Source organism: Camelina sativa, chromosome 17 (assembly GCF_030686135.1).
Source record: "Camelina sativa cultivar CO46 ecotype springtype chromosome 17, ASM3068613v1".
Lineage (NCBI taxonomy): Eukaryota > Viridiplantae > Streptophyta > Magnoliopsida > Brassicales > Brassicaceae > Camelina > Camelina sativa.
The window spans coordinates 19,295,897-19,311,575 of record NC_141896.1 but is presented as its reverse complement, the minus strand read 5'-3'; the positions used below and the strand labels follow the sequence as shown (position 1 = coordinate 19,311,575).

The window sequence follows — 15,679 nt, the reverse complement described above, 5'->3', positions numbered from 1 at the left end:
GGTAAGGATATTTTTGAGGGGAAAATGACATTTGATTACTTTTGCATATACGCATTGATCATAGATGTTCTGTCCAATGTAGCCTTTCTTAGGAACATTAAGTTTAAATATTGTTAATGGAAAATTATGGTTTTAATTAGTAGAAGGTCTAGATTATCATAGCATAAGACTATAAACAACAGCATGCTCCTTGGAGGATAAGTTATCTACCATCAAACTTAATAAATCCATGGTCGATTGAGTAGCATTGTCGAATAAGACGTATCAGAAGACTCTTTGACTAACACAGCGTATCTCCTGAGAGCGCGTGGGTAACGCGTCATGACTCACGTGTTAGCCTGTAGTTCCAGCTTCGACCTTCGAATATTATTTATTAATTATTAATCAATCAGGGTTTAGGAGGGTTACCGTATACTATTCCACCTAAAATTTGACTTCGGCTCCAACTAGTGATCAGTTCTTAGTAAAAGAATGGAAATGAATGTATGGTTCCTCCTTATTTCACATTTTTGTTACCATTTACAAGTAACATATTTTCCAAATTCTGAAACATGAATCCTACGTTATTTTTATGTGTTCTTTTTTTAGGAATCACAGAAGAAATTTGTTACTCTCGGATTTTAATGTAGAACAAATAAGAAAATAAATTAATTATTATTTATAAAAAATAATTCATGCAAAAGTCTAATAAATTGTTAAAAAACGTTGATGATAACGTTCAAATTCAACCTAACTATAAAAGATACATGATAACGTCAAAACTCTTTTAAACAATTCTATCTTTTTTTTATTCAACTAGTTCCACAACTTATATATTTAACAATTTGTACATATCCAATATCAAATTCAAACTCATCTTGATCTATCTCATAATTATCTCATGAATTGTTTAATAATTTAAGTTTTAAAAAATACAACTATATTAAATAGTCTTCAGCACAAGAAGCCATCGACCATAGAAAAAAAAAATCCCTATGATGTAAAGGTGAAAAAAAATTCATACAGTATTTTATAGCATGAATTCTTTTTTTATGTTTCGCTTACAGCCTTGTGTTTGGTTTTATTAATTTATGTATTTAATTTTGATCTTTTGAAAATACTTGGATTATGGCAAGTTCCCGAGTGACTAGTGGATCATCACAGCGTGGAAGTATTTCAAGAAACAATGGCAAATTGACCACTGCATCAGGGATCGACACTGAAGGAAAGGTATATATGTTTTGTATATAATTATTTATTGAATTTCAATGCATATAGGATGATCTGTATTTAAACGAAACATGATTACTGAGTATGTATATATATTATAGTATGTGTGGAAGTAAAGACATTGTCAAATTATGCTGAACTCGTTATTACGGAGCTAAAATCAAATGAACTCTATTAGAGTGCGGAATGTTTCTGGTAGAAAAAGAGTTAAGAACAAATTATTTGAGTTGACTGGAGAGAAGCGTGTTTGGTATAGTGAGATAAAGAGCAAATCGAGTACGTAGGCAACTGATGGAACGCACGGGTGTTGCTGTTGATCCGTCTACTGGACAAATAATTATGTCAACATCTTGGTGGAACATTCGGCATTCTACTAGAGTGGTCATTTGATTTTAGCTCCATGATACTATTAACGAGTTCAAGCATAATTTGACAATGCATTTCCTTCCATGCATACTATAATATATACATACTCAGTAATCATGTTTCGTTTAAATACAATTCATCCTATATGTATTGAAATTCAATAAATAATTATATACAAAACATATATACCTTTCCTTTGGTGTCGATCCTTGATGTAGTGGTCCATTTGCCTTTGTTTCTTGAAAGAGCAAAATCGAGTAATTGCATAAGCTTTGGCAAATTAATAGGCAACTGATGTAACGCACGGGTGTTGCTGTTGATCCGTCTACTGGAGAAATAATTATGTCAACATCTTGGTGGAATGATCGAATTGCTGTCTGTTTGTTATCATTTATAATATTTTTATATGAATTGAAAAATTTATTCTAATATGTTTTGAATCATTGACAAAAATTTGGAAATAAAGGAAAATTTGTTCGGGTTTTGAAGAACAAGCCTTTGCCCTTCAAAGATTTGTTGGACCATATATATGGTCAATATGATGTCGATCAACATGAACGTTACTCCATTTACTTTTGGGGCACATCTCCAGGAGACACAATCTGCTTTAGCAAACACGGATGATATACTAATACCAGATCCAGAAACACAAGAGGATCAAAGTACAAAACCATCTTTAGATGTCACTAATTTGGTTCCTACTACTAATCAAGTATGTGAAACAACAGCAACCCAGAAGAAGTCTGGTCTTCGTCCACCTTGAAGAAGAACTCATTTTGAAACGCATGTTGAGACTGGCTTTCAACGGGTAATAGATACTCGTCAAGATTTATTACAAGAACTACGTTCACGAAAGATTCAAAAGCTATCATATGGCGACGCTACGGTGGTTCTAGAAAAATTACTTATTGAACAACTTGGAACATTTTGGTGGGAGGCGAACAAGTTATTAAAAAAGGATGCTGACATTCGTGAAGCATTTATAAAACTGGAAAGTGTAGAAACTAAGATCAAGTACATGGAGACTTTAGTTGGAATCGATAGACACAGGTATCCATGCAACAACGTCAATCTGCAAGTGGCAACTAATTTTATGGAAAACAGCCAGCAATTAGCTGCAAATGTTTCTGTGGAGAAGATAAGAGAACGAGCAGTTGGATTTAGTATGTCTCCTCATATCACAGATGACATCGCATCTCACCATCTTTCCCAAGATTTTGAAAATAATTTATTTTTCTTTTAATATTTTTTTATATGTTATTGCTTGTTCTGTTTATTTTGTTACCATTTACCATACCATTTGTTCTGTTTTTCTTCGGCACCCATTCCTCTTCATTCCTTTTTTATTTTTTTTTCTTTTCTTATTTGTTCTATTTTGTTCCTGTTCCTCCTCATTTTTTTTATTCGTCAATGGTTACCAGTAGGAGCTTTCCTCTACGTGTAAAATAAATGTGTAATGTGAACATGACCTTGAGTTACGATATTCATATAAAATAGTTTGATACCCAAATGAAAAACGTGATAACAAGCCACACGTAAGTCGTAACCATACGTCAGTACCTAATTATAAAAAGTTACATACTATATCTCTCTCTCTCTCTCACAGACAAGAAACAACACACATACAATCATATCATCACCCACTAAGTTTCTAGAGCTTGTTGTTGATACCTGGGGGCTCGATAGATGGAAATAGTCGAGACCTCAATAAAAAATTTTGAACAAAAGCCAGATGCCAAAATTGAAGGCAATCGGTGGAAGCCACGGGAACGGGTGGATGAAACATCGATAAGCTCTGATGACCTAACCTCGAGAACCAGAGGAGGATCACGGAAGAGCACAGGAAGAAGAAGAGGAAGTAAGAAAAGAGAGAGCGTGTATGCTTTAGAAGTTGAGGAGACAAAAGGGTTTATGGATTTAGGTTTTGTTTCACAAAAGAAGACTTGAACTCGGAGCTGCCGGAGATTCTTCCCGGGTTACGAACATTTCTCTGCCGGGAAGAACAGAGAAGAATAGACATGTCGGTTCCGAGACCATATTTGTCGGAGACGTGGGACTTTACAGTGATAAATGGTGTGGTAATACAGATGAAGATTCAATGGTTATAGATTTTAATATGGCTAAGTCATGTGGTGAGAACAACATAAAGGAGAGCATAAAATGGTGGGCTCGTTCTGTAGCTTCTAAAATTAAATGAGAACCAATCTTGCTTAATATTTTTTAAGATTAATCTCTGGTGATATCTATATTACTATAGTCTTTTCTTACGTATGTAGAAATTTTGAGATATTATTGTGTGATTGTAATTTGTAAAAGCTTATACCATAAGTACGTATATATATCGAATGGTAAGAATCTAAAATGAATGAGCCTGAACAAAGTAGTGTAGCAGTACTGAACTTACGACTCTATAGTCTATACATCATCACCATTTCATTTTATTTCTAACTCACAGAAAAAAAAAAAAAATCCCTCATTAAGTTTACTGTTAAAATAGTTTCCAACACTGTAGTAGACATAATAACATACCTAACTTCTAAGCTAAAATGAAAAATTACGCAATCTAAGCTAAAATGAAAATATGCCGGTGAAAGAGACCATCAACAAAAAAAAAAGGAAACTAGTGTTCGAGTGAGAAGTTTGGATAAAAAACAAAAAATGATCTCCGTTGCCGGGACTCGAACCCGGGTCTCTCGGGTGAGAGCCGAGTATCCTGACCAGCTAGACTACAACGGATTGTTGACAATCATTCACTTTAATCTTTTTGAATATCAAAAGTAAAAGAACAAGTTTGCGTCACAAGTCATTTCTATAGGGTCCAATGCTAAAAGAAAAAAACCATGAAGGGTAAAAAATTTAAAAAAAAAAAAAAGAGAATATAAAAATACAGGAGTAATAATTTCTTGAGATTCCTGACATATTTCTATGATCTAGGTATTTTTGTTTAACACAGTTTCAATACACACGCATAAATAAAGGATAGAAGATTCGATCGGTTCGGTAATGGGGATCGGCAACGATCGACGAACGAGAAAGCAGAAGAACAGAAGCTATCTGTTCTGGTGTAATTTGTTGACAAGTAGCTCTCTCTATACCCAATCTTCTTCTTTAAGGTTTATCTCGTGGCTCTTCTCTTATTTATTCAACCTTTTCTTTTTTTTTGCCTTGCGTTTTACTCTTCCCATTAAAAAAAAAACTGAGATTCCTCAACAACTATGTTAGCTTCACTTAGAATTAATTTGTTCTGTCTGGATTTCTCCACACTTTTTTCACCAATTGTCATATTTTATTGTTGAAAATTTTGGTTCAATCAATTCTTTAATTGGTTCCCTTACATCGAGAGAGTTCTTGATTAATTTTGCATTTCCTAATTAGTCTATGAGGTGAAAGGAAGAGAGAGTAGATTAATGGGGAAACAAGATTCACCAAGAAGTCCTCGACCTGGAACGATAGATAAAGAAGAGAAATTTGGGAGGAGAAGTTTGGATTCTTTATCTGGAAATGATCTCTTACTCGGTAGAAGAGTATATGGAAGTGAAGTTTCCAAGGCGCAAGGATCTAAACATGATCAAAGCTGTGGAAGTAGCAACAAGTTTAGTTACTCTTGGAAGAAGCAACATTCATGGCTTCGTAGGAACTTCAAGTCTATACTTCTGATGATCTCAGTCACCGGTTTCATTTTCTGTATCGATTCAATCATGGTTTCGATCTTTCATTCAGATAGTAGTGTCGCTGCGGTGCAGAACATTTCAAGGTTGAGCAATGTGACTCTGCATAAGGTTTGAAAATATATACAGACTCTATCTTCTTTATAATTCTTTCTAGAATAACCTCCATTGTTATTGCTTCTTATCGGCTTTATTCCTCTTTCTATGTAAAATAAGAATGATGGAACCCAAGATGCTTTACCAGTGCAAATGTATAGCCGTCTTCTAAACTTAGCTTCGGATTCTCTTGCAAAGGTTAGTGAAAATGTAAAATAATATATTTGTTATGTGTTTGGATCATATTAATAATCATGTTACCATTTGTATTACAAGAATGAATTCAAACCCGATTCACCAAGTTTCCGAGAAGAAAGATCTTCAAAGTCATCACAGTGGAAGCCTTGTGCTGATAATAGCAAAGCAGCTGTGGCATTAGAGAGGTCAAGCAATGGTTACATCATGGTTAGTGCAAATGGTGGCCTTAATCAACAGCGTGTAGCTGTAAGTATATACCACACTAATAATTAATTAGATTATTTGATTCATCAAGAAAGTATGTATGTATAGTGATTGTGTTAGTTTTCTTGCAGATCTGTAACGCTGTTGCAGTTGCAGCTCTGCTCAACGCGACGCTAGTTCTTCCTCGGTTTCTTTACAGTAACGTGTGGAAAGATCCTAGGTATCTTAAACTCATCAAAGACTTCAAAACTCATATAAAGAGTTTCTATTTTTTGTTGCTTACTTGATTTTTCGTATATTAATTGCAGCCAATTTGGTGATATATACCACGAAGATCATTTCATCGAGTATTTGAAAGATGATGTGAATATAGTAAAGGATCTTCCACAACATCTAAAATCTACTGATAACAAGAATCTTAGTTTGGTATATTCTTGCATTCTCTCTTTTTTTCTTTTCTCCGGTTCAATGTATTGGAGTTTCAAAATCATAATGTTTGTTTCTTTCTTCTTAGGTTACTGATACAGAGCTTGTAAAAGAGGCAAAGCCAGTCGATTACATCGAGCACGTCCTTCCTTTGTTAAAGAAGTATGGAATGGTTCATCTTTTTGGATACGGGAATCGCCTAGGATTTGATCCATTGCCTTTTGATGTTCAGGTACATATATATAAGATGATGCACATATATAATTAGAGTATTCAATTTGGTTCTTAGAAATGATATGTTTTCTTTCTTTGGTTCTTAGAGATTACGATGTAAATGCAACTTTCACGCGCTGAAATTTGCGCCCAAGATTCAAGAAGCTGGATCTCTGTTGGTGAAGCGGATAAGAAGATTCAAGATATCACATAGCAGATTGGAAGAAGCATTGCTTAATGAACCAATGGGAAAAAATACTGTTAAAGGAGAAGAACAACCATTGAAGTATCTCGCTTTACATTTAAGGTTTGAGGAAGACATGGTTGCTTACTCTCTTTGCGAGTTTGGAGGAGGAGAAACGGAACGTAAAGAGCTTCAAGCATACCGAGAAGAGCATTTCCCTCTTCTACTTGAACGTTTGAAGAAATCAAAGTAAGAAACAATTCAAAGATATAAAAGCAACAACTCTTCCTTTTTCCCTCTTCAATGTTTGAATCTTGTTATCTTTATAGGTCTGTTTCTCCAGAAGAGTTGAGAAAAACGGGTAAGTGTCCATTAACACCAGAGGAAGCAACTTTAGTTCTTGCTGGTCTTGGATTTAAGAGAGGAACATATATATACTTGGCTGGTTCTCAAATCTATGGAGGCTCTTCTCGTATGCTTCCTTTAACAAGGCTATACCCGAATATCGTGACTAAAGAAACTCTCCTTACACCTCAAGAGCTCGCGCCATTCAAGAACTTCTCTTCTCAGGTTTTAAACAATCTTAAACTTACTTTTTCCCAACTTTCTCTGTTCTTGTCTAGACTTCATTCAATGTTTCGGGTTCTGTTTTGCAGCTAGCAGCACTGGATTTCATCGCTTGTGCAGCATCAGATGTGTTTGCAATGACTGATTCTGGGAGTCAATTATCTTCCCTAGTGTCTGGATTTAGAACATACTACGGGAATGGTCAGGCGCCTACATTGAGGCCTAACAAGAAGAGGCTTGCTGCAATCTTATCAGACAGTGAAACAATTAAGTGGAAGATCTTCGAAGAACGTGTGAGAAAAATGGTAGAGGAAGGTCAAAAGCTTCGTTTTAGACCTTACGGACGCAGCATTTACAGACAGCCGAGATGTCCTGAGTGTATGTGTAAATTTTGATCCTTGAAACTAAAACAAATAGTGTTTGTTCTGAAAATTTCCTTTTAGTACAAAAAAGAATGAAGGCACACCGTATATCATTGATTCTAAGTTTGTACTCGCTATTAAACATTGGACTTAGAACCTCTTTAGAATTTCTCGCTACAAGAATCACAACATATAACAGAATCGTCCTGGCTATGTCTCAACTTCTTCTCTCCAATTTCCCCTCGGAAGATCTCCGTCCTTCCACCTCTCGTCTCCGTTGTTGCCTGTATAATTCAGATATATAAACACATAAATTTGAGTAACTATCAAATGATCATCTCGGACTTATCTACTGAGAGGAGTGGCTAAAGATTCTATAATTTGATGAATTAAACTATAGATAGTACAACTTACGCAAAAGCTGAGTATCCAGAACCAGCACTGGTAGCAGATACAAGAGCTACATTAGGCCGGATTGAGGATAGGGAATCCTGAGTCCCGTCCCCATCAACCTGATTTAACCATAAACACATGAATGAATAAGCAAAGAACTAAGTACGCTGGAATCATCATATAGTCTCATTCTAGATACTTGGATCTGATAACAAACCTTATCCCATTTGGATTTCTTGTTCGGTCTACCATCACGAGCAGCGATTTCGGTTGGTACGGAAGGCAATCCACTAGGAACTAAAGCTGGAATACCTGAACCAAAAGTTAAAATTCCAGAAATCCATCAAATTTTCAGAGATGATATAACGAACCAAACTGACACCTACTCATTTTTTACACACCTGGAATGGGGATGTTAGGCTTCTGAGCAGCAAAAACTGCCCCCGGTTGAGTACCAACAGAAACAAAGTCAAGCTTTTGGTTCTTCTTGCTTTCTTGCTCCTTCCTTTCCCTCTCATGCTTCATGTCAACTTCTGCAATTAACACATGAATAATGATCGTTATAAAGCATAAAATACGCAGAACACAGAATATGGTAATAACTAGCGACCAGCATCCATATCTTACATGGTGAAATACTAATTTCTAATGAGTGCATAATACTGAACAGAGTATCGAAATTATGGCCAAATATATCAAAGATGCTTCTTACTGAGACAAGAGTCTTGAAGTAGAGGAACAATAGAAGAAATAGATTGAGATTGCTCTCCTTAATCTTGCTATAAAAGAAAACAAAAACGAAGAAGCTACTAGAATGTGGAGTTACCTAATGCATCGCAGAAGTCACTTGGATCATATCCATTGGGGTCGAATACATCTTTACTGAAACAGGAACCTGTCTGATCAATGTCTTGGTAACTTACGGCATGTAATAGGAAGTCTGGATTCCTGTACTCTTTTCTATTCCGCACTTCTGCATTGAAACTTTTACCCATCTTTTTCAAGCTCAGAAACTTATCTATTTTCCTCTGCAAACACATCCAAAAAATTATGTATCAAACCAACTTGTAACTGAATCACAAACTAACCAGCTTAGAGGACACCTCAAAAGAATAAACTAAACTAAAGAGTTCTACTTCTTGAATACATTCATGTATACAAACCTATTCAAGCAATGATTGAGAATAAATAGCACATCGACCCAAAAACCTAAAACTTCCAAAACGAGAAGTTGAAAACTTACTTGCAGCTCCTCAGAGCACTTCTCTCTCGGAGGAGGCGGAAGAAACTGATCCAATAACGCATCACTACTTTCCCCGGAAGCATCATCAGCTCTCTCACCATCTGCAATTCGATTACTCCAATCAGCTTTCGGTGATTCATCGTTGTTATCAAGTGAACGAGGCGTCGCATGAGCACTCGAAGCTCCACCACCATCTAACAACCTCGGCGTTCTAGAATCTTCTCCTCCTCCTCCTCTACCTCTCTCTTCATCCATATAATTCGATTCTTCTACCTGATCTTCTTCGATTCGTTTTTCACTCTCTTCTTGATTTCTCTGCTCTTCTTCTTCTTCTTCCTCGGCGTCTTCCATCTCTTCGTCATCCTCATCACTGTAAACAGATAGTAAAGCGATTCCTTCAGACTTTTTAGGAGCCATAAGAAGCTGTTTAAGAGATCAATTCGAGATTAGGATTGACGGAGGAATTCGAATCCAGAAGGGATTAGGGATTATAAATTGGGGGGGGGGGGGGGGGACCTTTAGGGTTCTTCCAAATTGTGACCGAAGTTTAAATCCACCGATTCAGAAACCCCAGTTGGGATGTTATATATTTTAAAACAACGTGTTTTATTGATTGAAAAAAACTGTAAAACGACGTCGCTTAAAAATCTGTCGTTTTTTTTTATTTGAATCATTAAAAAGGAAAATTCTTGTTTTGGTATGTCATAAAAATAACTTGAAAATGGCAACCAACTCTACTTTAAATTTACAAAATTACAAATTTTTAAGATAAATAATCAATGTTATAAATTTTTTACTTTCTTTTTTATATATAAACCTATAAATATAATGTACAAACTGATTAGGTTAACATAGCAGTTAATCTTTGCTCATAAATAATAATAACAGAGCAGTTAATCTTTGCCCAAAGAAAGCCTTCTTTTTTTTAACCTATTTCTAAAGAATTAAAAAAAAGAATCAAAAAATTCAAAACGAAGTCTTTGGTTGTTTTAAGGATTTTCAAAGAAAGAGCAACAATTTTCCTAAAAGTCGCAAAAGAAATTAAAAATTGGATTCTCAAAAATTTTATTTTTATAAAAGGAAAGATAAAAGACCTTTCAAAACGAAATCTAATTTCATTATTTGGCCCGAGAGAAATATATGAACTAAATGAAACTAAAAAAGATTCAATAATAAGTAATCAGATGATTCATGAACTATCTGTTCAAAATAAATTCACGGGGTGGACAAATGCTTCACTTAGCGAAAACAAAATAAAAAATTTGATTGATAGAATAAAGACAATCAGAAATCAAATAGAAGAAATTTCCAAAGAAAAACAAAACTTAACTAATAGTTGTACCAAACTGCGTTATGATTCTTAAATAATTGAGTCATCAAAAAAATTTTGGCAGACATTCAAAAGAAAAAATACCCGATTAATTCGTAAATCCATTTTTAAAAAAAAAAAATTTGCATCGAACAACTATCTATAGCTATTTTCTAGGTATCATTAATATTCCAAGAATTACTACACAACATTTTTTTGAATCAACAAAAACAATTCTTGATAAATATATTTACAAGAATAAAGAAAATGGAGAAAATAAAAAAATACTATTTATTTTATTTCGACTATAAAAAAATTAATATCCAATAAACAAAAGATGAGTTATGACCTATGCTCTTTATCACAAGCATATGTATTTTACAAATTATCACAAATAAAAGTTAGTAACTTTTCTAAATTAAAGGCTGTTCTTGAATATAACATATGCATAACATCCTTTTTTGTTAAGAATAAAATAAAGATTTTTTTTCAAGAACAAGGAATCTTTCATTATGAATTGAAAAATAAAACCATTTTTAATTCCAAAGTAAATCAATAGAAAAACTGGTTACGAAGTCATTATCAATACAATTTACCCCAGATTGCATGGTCTAGATTAGTAACCCAAAATTGGAAAAAGAAAAAAAAAAGATTCTCTAGTTCTAAACCCAAGTTTAACCAAAGAGGATTCATATGAAAAAAAAGAAATTTGATAATTACAAAAAACAAAATTTTTTTGAGGCCGACTCATTTTAAATCCAAAACATAATCTAAAAAAATATTATATATATAATCTTTTTTGCTATAAATCTACTCATTCTACAGAAATTTTTTTTGACATGTCTATAGGGATTGCCTTAGATAATTGTTTAGTCTCTTCTTGTTTAGGAAAATATAATATTCGGGGTATGGGGAAAATTCGGTATAGAAAATATGGGGATTTTCAAAAATACCCATTTTTCTACGTCACTTTTTAAAAATACCCTTTGATGGTGTCCATTTTCAAAAATACCCCTTTTAATATATAAAATGACAAAATAATAAACCCTAAACCCCAAATATTAAACCCTATCCCTTAAAAACTATACCCTAAATGTAAATTGGGAACCTAAACTTAAAAAACAAATTCTAAAAATTAATTTAACATAGAGTAATTGTGTAAAAGATGGCAAAAATAAAAATGTTCCAAAAAGAGGCATTTTGGAAAGGGGTATGCCAAAGAGGGCATTTCTAACAAATTCTCTAGAAAATATTTGGATTGGAGAATTCTTAACTTCGGGTTTACAAAAAAAAAGTAAAGAAGAGAACTTTAGGGTTCTTCCAAATTGCGACTAAATCCACCGATTCAGAAACTCCAGTTGGGATGTTATATATTTTAAAACAACGTGTTTTATTGATTGGAAATAACTGTAAAACGATGTCGCTTAAAAATCCATCGTTTTTTTTTTATTAAAACGACATCTGAATCATTAAAAAGGAAAATTCTTGTTTTGGTATGTCATAAAAATAACTTGAAAATGGCAACCAACTCTACTTTAAATTTACAAAATTACAAATTTTTAAGATAAATAATCAATGTTATAAATTTTTTACTTTCTTTTTTATATATAAACCTATAAATATAATGTGCAAACTGATTAGGTTAACACAGCAGTTAATCTTTGCTCATAAATAATAATAACAGAGCAGTTAATTTTTGCCCAAAGAAAGCCTTCTTTTTTTTAACCTATTTCTAAAGAATTAAAAAAAGAATCAAAAAATTCAAAACGAAGTCTTTGGTTGTTTTAAGGATTTTCAAAGAAAGAGCAACAATTTTTCTAAAAGTCGCAAAAGAAATTAAAAATTGGATTCTCAAAAATTTTATTTTTATAAAAGGAAAGATAAAAGACCTTTCAAAACGAAATCTAATTTCATTATTTGGCCCGAGAGAAATATATGAACTAAATGAAACTAAAAAAGATTCAATAATATGTAATCAGATGATTCATGAACTATCTGTTCAAAATAAATCCACGGGGTGGACAAATGCTTCACTTAGCGAAAACAAAATAAAAAATTTGATTGATAGAATAAAGACAATCAGAAATCAAATAGAAGAAATTTCCAAAGAAAAACAAAACTTAACTAATAGTTGTACCAAACTGCGTTATGATTCTTAAATAATTGAGTCATCAAAAAAAATTTGGCAGACATTCAAAAGAAAAATACCCGATTAATTCGTAAATCCATTTAAAAAAAAAAAAAATTTGCATCGAACAACTATCTATAGCTATTTTCTAGGTATCATTAATATTCCAAGAATTACCACACAACATTTTTTTGAATCAACAAAAACAATTCTTGATAAATATATTTACAAGAATAAAGAAAATGGAGAAAATAAAAAAATACTATTTATTTTATTTCGACTATAAAAAAATTAATATCCAATAAACAAAAGATGAGTTATGACCTATGCTCTTTATCACAAGCATATGTATTTTACAAATTATCACAAATAAAAGTTAGTAACTTTTCTAAATTAAAGGCTGTTCTTGAATATAACATATGCATAACATCCTTTTTTGTTAAGAATAAAATAAAGATTTTTTTCAAGAACAAGGAATCTTTCATTATGAATTGAAAAATAAAACCATTTTTAATTCCAAAGTAAATCAATAGAAAAACTGGTTACGAAGTCATTATCAATACAATTTACCCCAGATTGCATGGTCTAGATTAGTAACCCAAAATTGGAAAAAGAAAAAAAAAAGATTCTCTAGTTCTAAACCCAAGTTTAACCAAAGAGGATTCATATGAAAAAAAAAGAAATTTGATAATTACAAAAAACAAAATTTTTTTGAGGCCGACTCATTTTAAATCCAAAACATAATCTAAAAAAATATTATATATATAATCTTTTTTGCTATAAATCTACTCATTCTACAGAAATTTTTTTTGACATGTCTATAGGGATTGCCTTAGATAATTGTTTAGTCTCTTCTTGTTTAGGAAAATATAATATTCGGGGTATGGGGAAAATTCGGTATAGAAAATATGGAGATTTTCAAAAATACCCATTTTTCTACGTCACTTTTTAAAAATACCCTTTGATGGTGTCCATTTTCAAAAATACCCCTTTTAATATATAAAATGACAAAATAATAAACCCTAAACCCTAAATATTAAACTCTATCCCTTAAAAACTATACCCTAAATGTAAATTGGGAACCTAAACTTAAAAAACAAATTCTAAAAATTAATTTAACATAGAGTAATTGTGTAAAAGATGGCAAAAATAAAAATGTTCCAAAAAGAGGCATTTTGGAAAGGGGTATGCCAAAGAGGGCATTTCTAACAAATTCTCGAGAAAATATTTGGATTGGAGAATTCTTAACTTCGGGTTTACAAAAAAAAAGTAAATATTGCGCCCTGGGTTGATACTAAGAGTAAAAAAAAAATATTAATACTAAAGTTCAGAATTATCCAAGATAAAAAAAATAAGACGGATCTTTCTAATCAAAAAAGAAACTTTTTTGATTGGATGGGAATGAATGAAGAAATATTAAATCGTCATATAACAAATTTTGAAATTTTTTTCTTTCCGGAATTTTTCTTATTTTCTAGTACTTATAAAATGAAACCGTGGGTCATACCAATCAAATTACTTCTTTTAAATTTTAATGAAGACTTAAATGTTAATAAAAAGATCACTCGAAAGAAAAAAGGCTTTATACCATCAAATGAAAAAAATCCCCGCGAGTTTATAATCTGAATAAGGAAGAAAAAGAATCGGCCGGTGAATTAGAGCTTGAATCAGATAAAGAAAAAAAAAGAAATCCCGAATCAGCTCTATTAAACCAAGAAAAAAATATTGAAGAAAAATTTGCAGAATCAACGATAAAAAAACGTAAAAATAAAAAACAATATAAAAGCAATACAAAAGCGGAATTTGATTTATTTCTCACAAGAGATTCGCGTTTTCAATTGCGATGGAATGGTTTTTTTAATCAAAAAATTCTCAATAATGTAAAAGTATACTGTCTCTTGGTTAGACTAAACAATCCAAACGAAATAGCGATATCGTCTATTGAAAGAGGAGAGATGCGCCTAGACATTCTAATGATGGAGAAAAATTTCACTTTTGCAAAATTAATGAAAAAAGGAATATTGATTATTGAACCTGTCCGTTTGTCTGTACAAAACGACAGACAACTTATTATATACATAACCATAGGTATTTCATTGGTTCATAAAAAAAAACAAAAAATAAGTAAAAGATACAAAAAAAAAAGCTATATTGATAAAAAAAAATTGAAAAATCCATTACAAAATATCAAAACAAAACTGTAAATAGAAAAAAACTAATTATGATTTCTTTGTCCCTGAAAATATTCTATCCCCTAAACGACGTAGAGAATTTCGAATTCTAATTTGTTTCAACTTAAAAAAAATACTGCGAGGGATAGAAATTCAAGATTTAATAAGAATATTCAAAACTTGACCACAGTTTTGCATAACAAGAAAGATCTTGATAAGGATAAAAAAACTAATTAATTTAAAATCCTTTCTTTAGCCCAATTTTAGATTAGAAGATTTAGCTTGTATGAATCGCTATTGGTTTAATACTACTAACGGAAATCGTTTCAGTACGATAAGAATACGCATGTATACGCGATTTCCGATTCATTAATGATAGAGACTTTTTACTATATATAATAAGTTATGGTATCTAAAAACAACTATATGCACAAATAGGAGGGATTCTTTTAAATTCCATCTTTATACATGAGATTAATTTAATTAATCAATTAGAGCTGATCCATAAAAAATTAATAGAATCCTCCTTTTTGAGATCTAAATTTAGATTTTTTTATAATTATAATATAAAATAAAGAATTAAGAAGTTGATAATTAAATTCAGATCTTTGTACAAAAAAACTACCATTATTATTACTGATCAGTAAAATTCATATCTTTCAATTCATATTAAAAGGGGATTTCTTTTTATGATAAAAATACATTCATTTCATTTGAAGAACAAAAAGAAGAAAGCATGGGATCTGTTGAATTTCAAGTATTTAGTTTCACTAATAAGATACGAAGACTTACTGAACATTTGGAATTGCAAAGAAAAGATTATTTATCTCAGAGGGGTCTACGAAAAATTCTGGGAAAACGTCAACGACTGCTGGCTTATTTGTAAAAAAAAAAATAGAGTACATTATAAAGAATTAATTAATCAGTTGAATATTCGGGAAT

The 15,679-nt window shown here is 32.0% G+C and overlaps 2 protein-coding genes, 1 non-coding gene and 2 pseudogenes across 5 annotated transcripts; 3 read left to right on the top strand and 2 right to left on the bottom strand.

Moving 5' to 3' along the window:
• Positions 1–4,238: 4,238 nt before the first annotated feature.
• On the bottom strand, positions 4,239–4,311 carry TRNAE-CUC (transfer RNA glutamic acid (anticodon CUC)). Its single transcript has one exon. It is a non-coding gene; the product is annotated as a tRNA-Glu (tRNA).
• Positions 4,312–4,742: 431 nt separating this feature from the next.
• LOC104757254 (O-fucosyltransferase 8) lies at positions 4,743–7,653 on the top strand. Its single transcript, XM_010479985.3, has 9 exons — positions 4,743–5,354; positions 5,460–5,537; positions 5,616–5,783; positions 5,873–5,961; positions 6,050–6,167; positions 6,256–6,399; positions 6,488–6,813; positions 6,894–7,134; positions 7,221–7,653. Exons 1-9 carry the CDS (start codon positions 4,983–4,985, stop codon positions 7,524–7,526), a joined length of 1,842 nt encoding a protein of 613 aa, XP_010478287.2. The 5' UTR covers positions 4,743–4,982; the 3' UTR covers positions 7,527–7,653.
• On the bottom strand, positions 7,551–9,710 carry LOC104757255 (uncharacterized). The gene is made up of 6 exons (XM_010479986.3): positions 9,130–9,710; positions 8,713–8,914; positions 8,288–8,419; positions 8,104–8,198; positions 7,908–8,005; positions 7,551–7,777 (listed from the first exon to the last, which is right to left on the bottom strand). The coding sequence occupies exons 1-6, from the start codon at positions 9,544–9,546 to the stop codon at positions 7,711–7,713; spliced, it is 1,011 nt and encodes a 336-aa protein (XP_010478288.2). The 5' UTR covers positions 9,547–9,710; the 3' UTR covers positions 7,551–7,710.
• Positions 9,711–11,346: 1,636 nt separating this feature from the next.
• On the top strand, positions 11,347–13,236 carry LOC147924015 (protein TIC 214 pseudogene; annotated as a pseudogene). The gene is made up of 2 exons (XR_015587484.1): positions 11,347–11,360; positions 12,177–13,236. The product of XR_015587484.1 is annotated as a protein TIC 214 pseudogene (transcript).
• A 129-nt stretch (positions 13,237–13,365) lies between these two features.
• Positions 13,366–14,926, top strand: LOC147924014 (protein TIC 214-like; annotated as a pseudogene). Its single transcript, XR_015585877.1, has 3 exons — positions 13,366–13,463; positions 13,788–14,730; positions 14,783–14,926. The product of XR_015585877.1 is annotated as a protein TIC 214-like (transcript).
• The last annotated feature ends 753 nt before the right edge of the window (positions 14,927–15,679 follow it).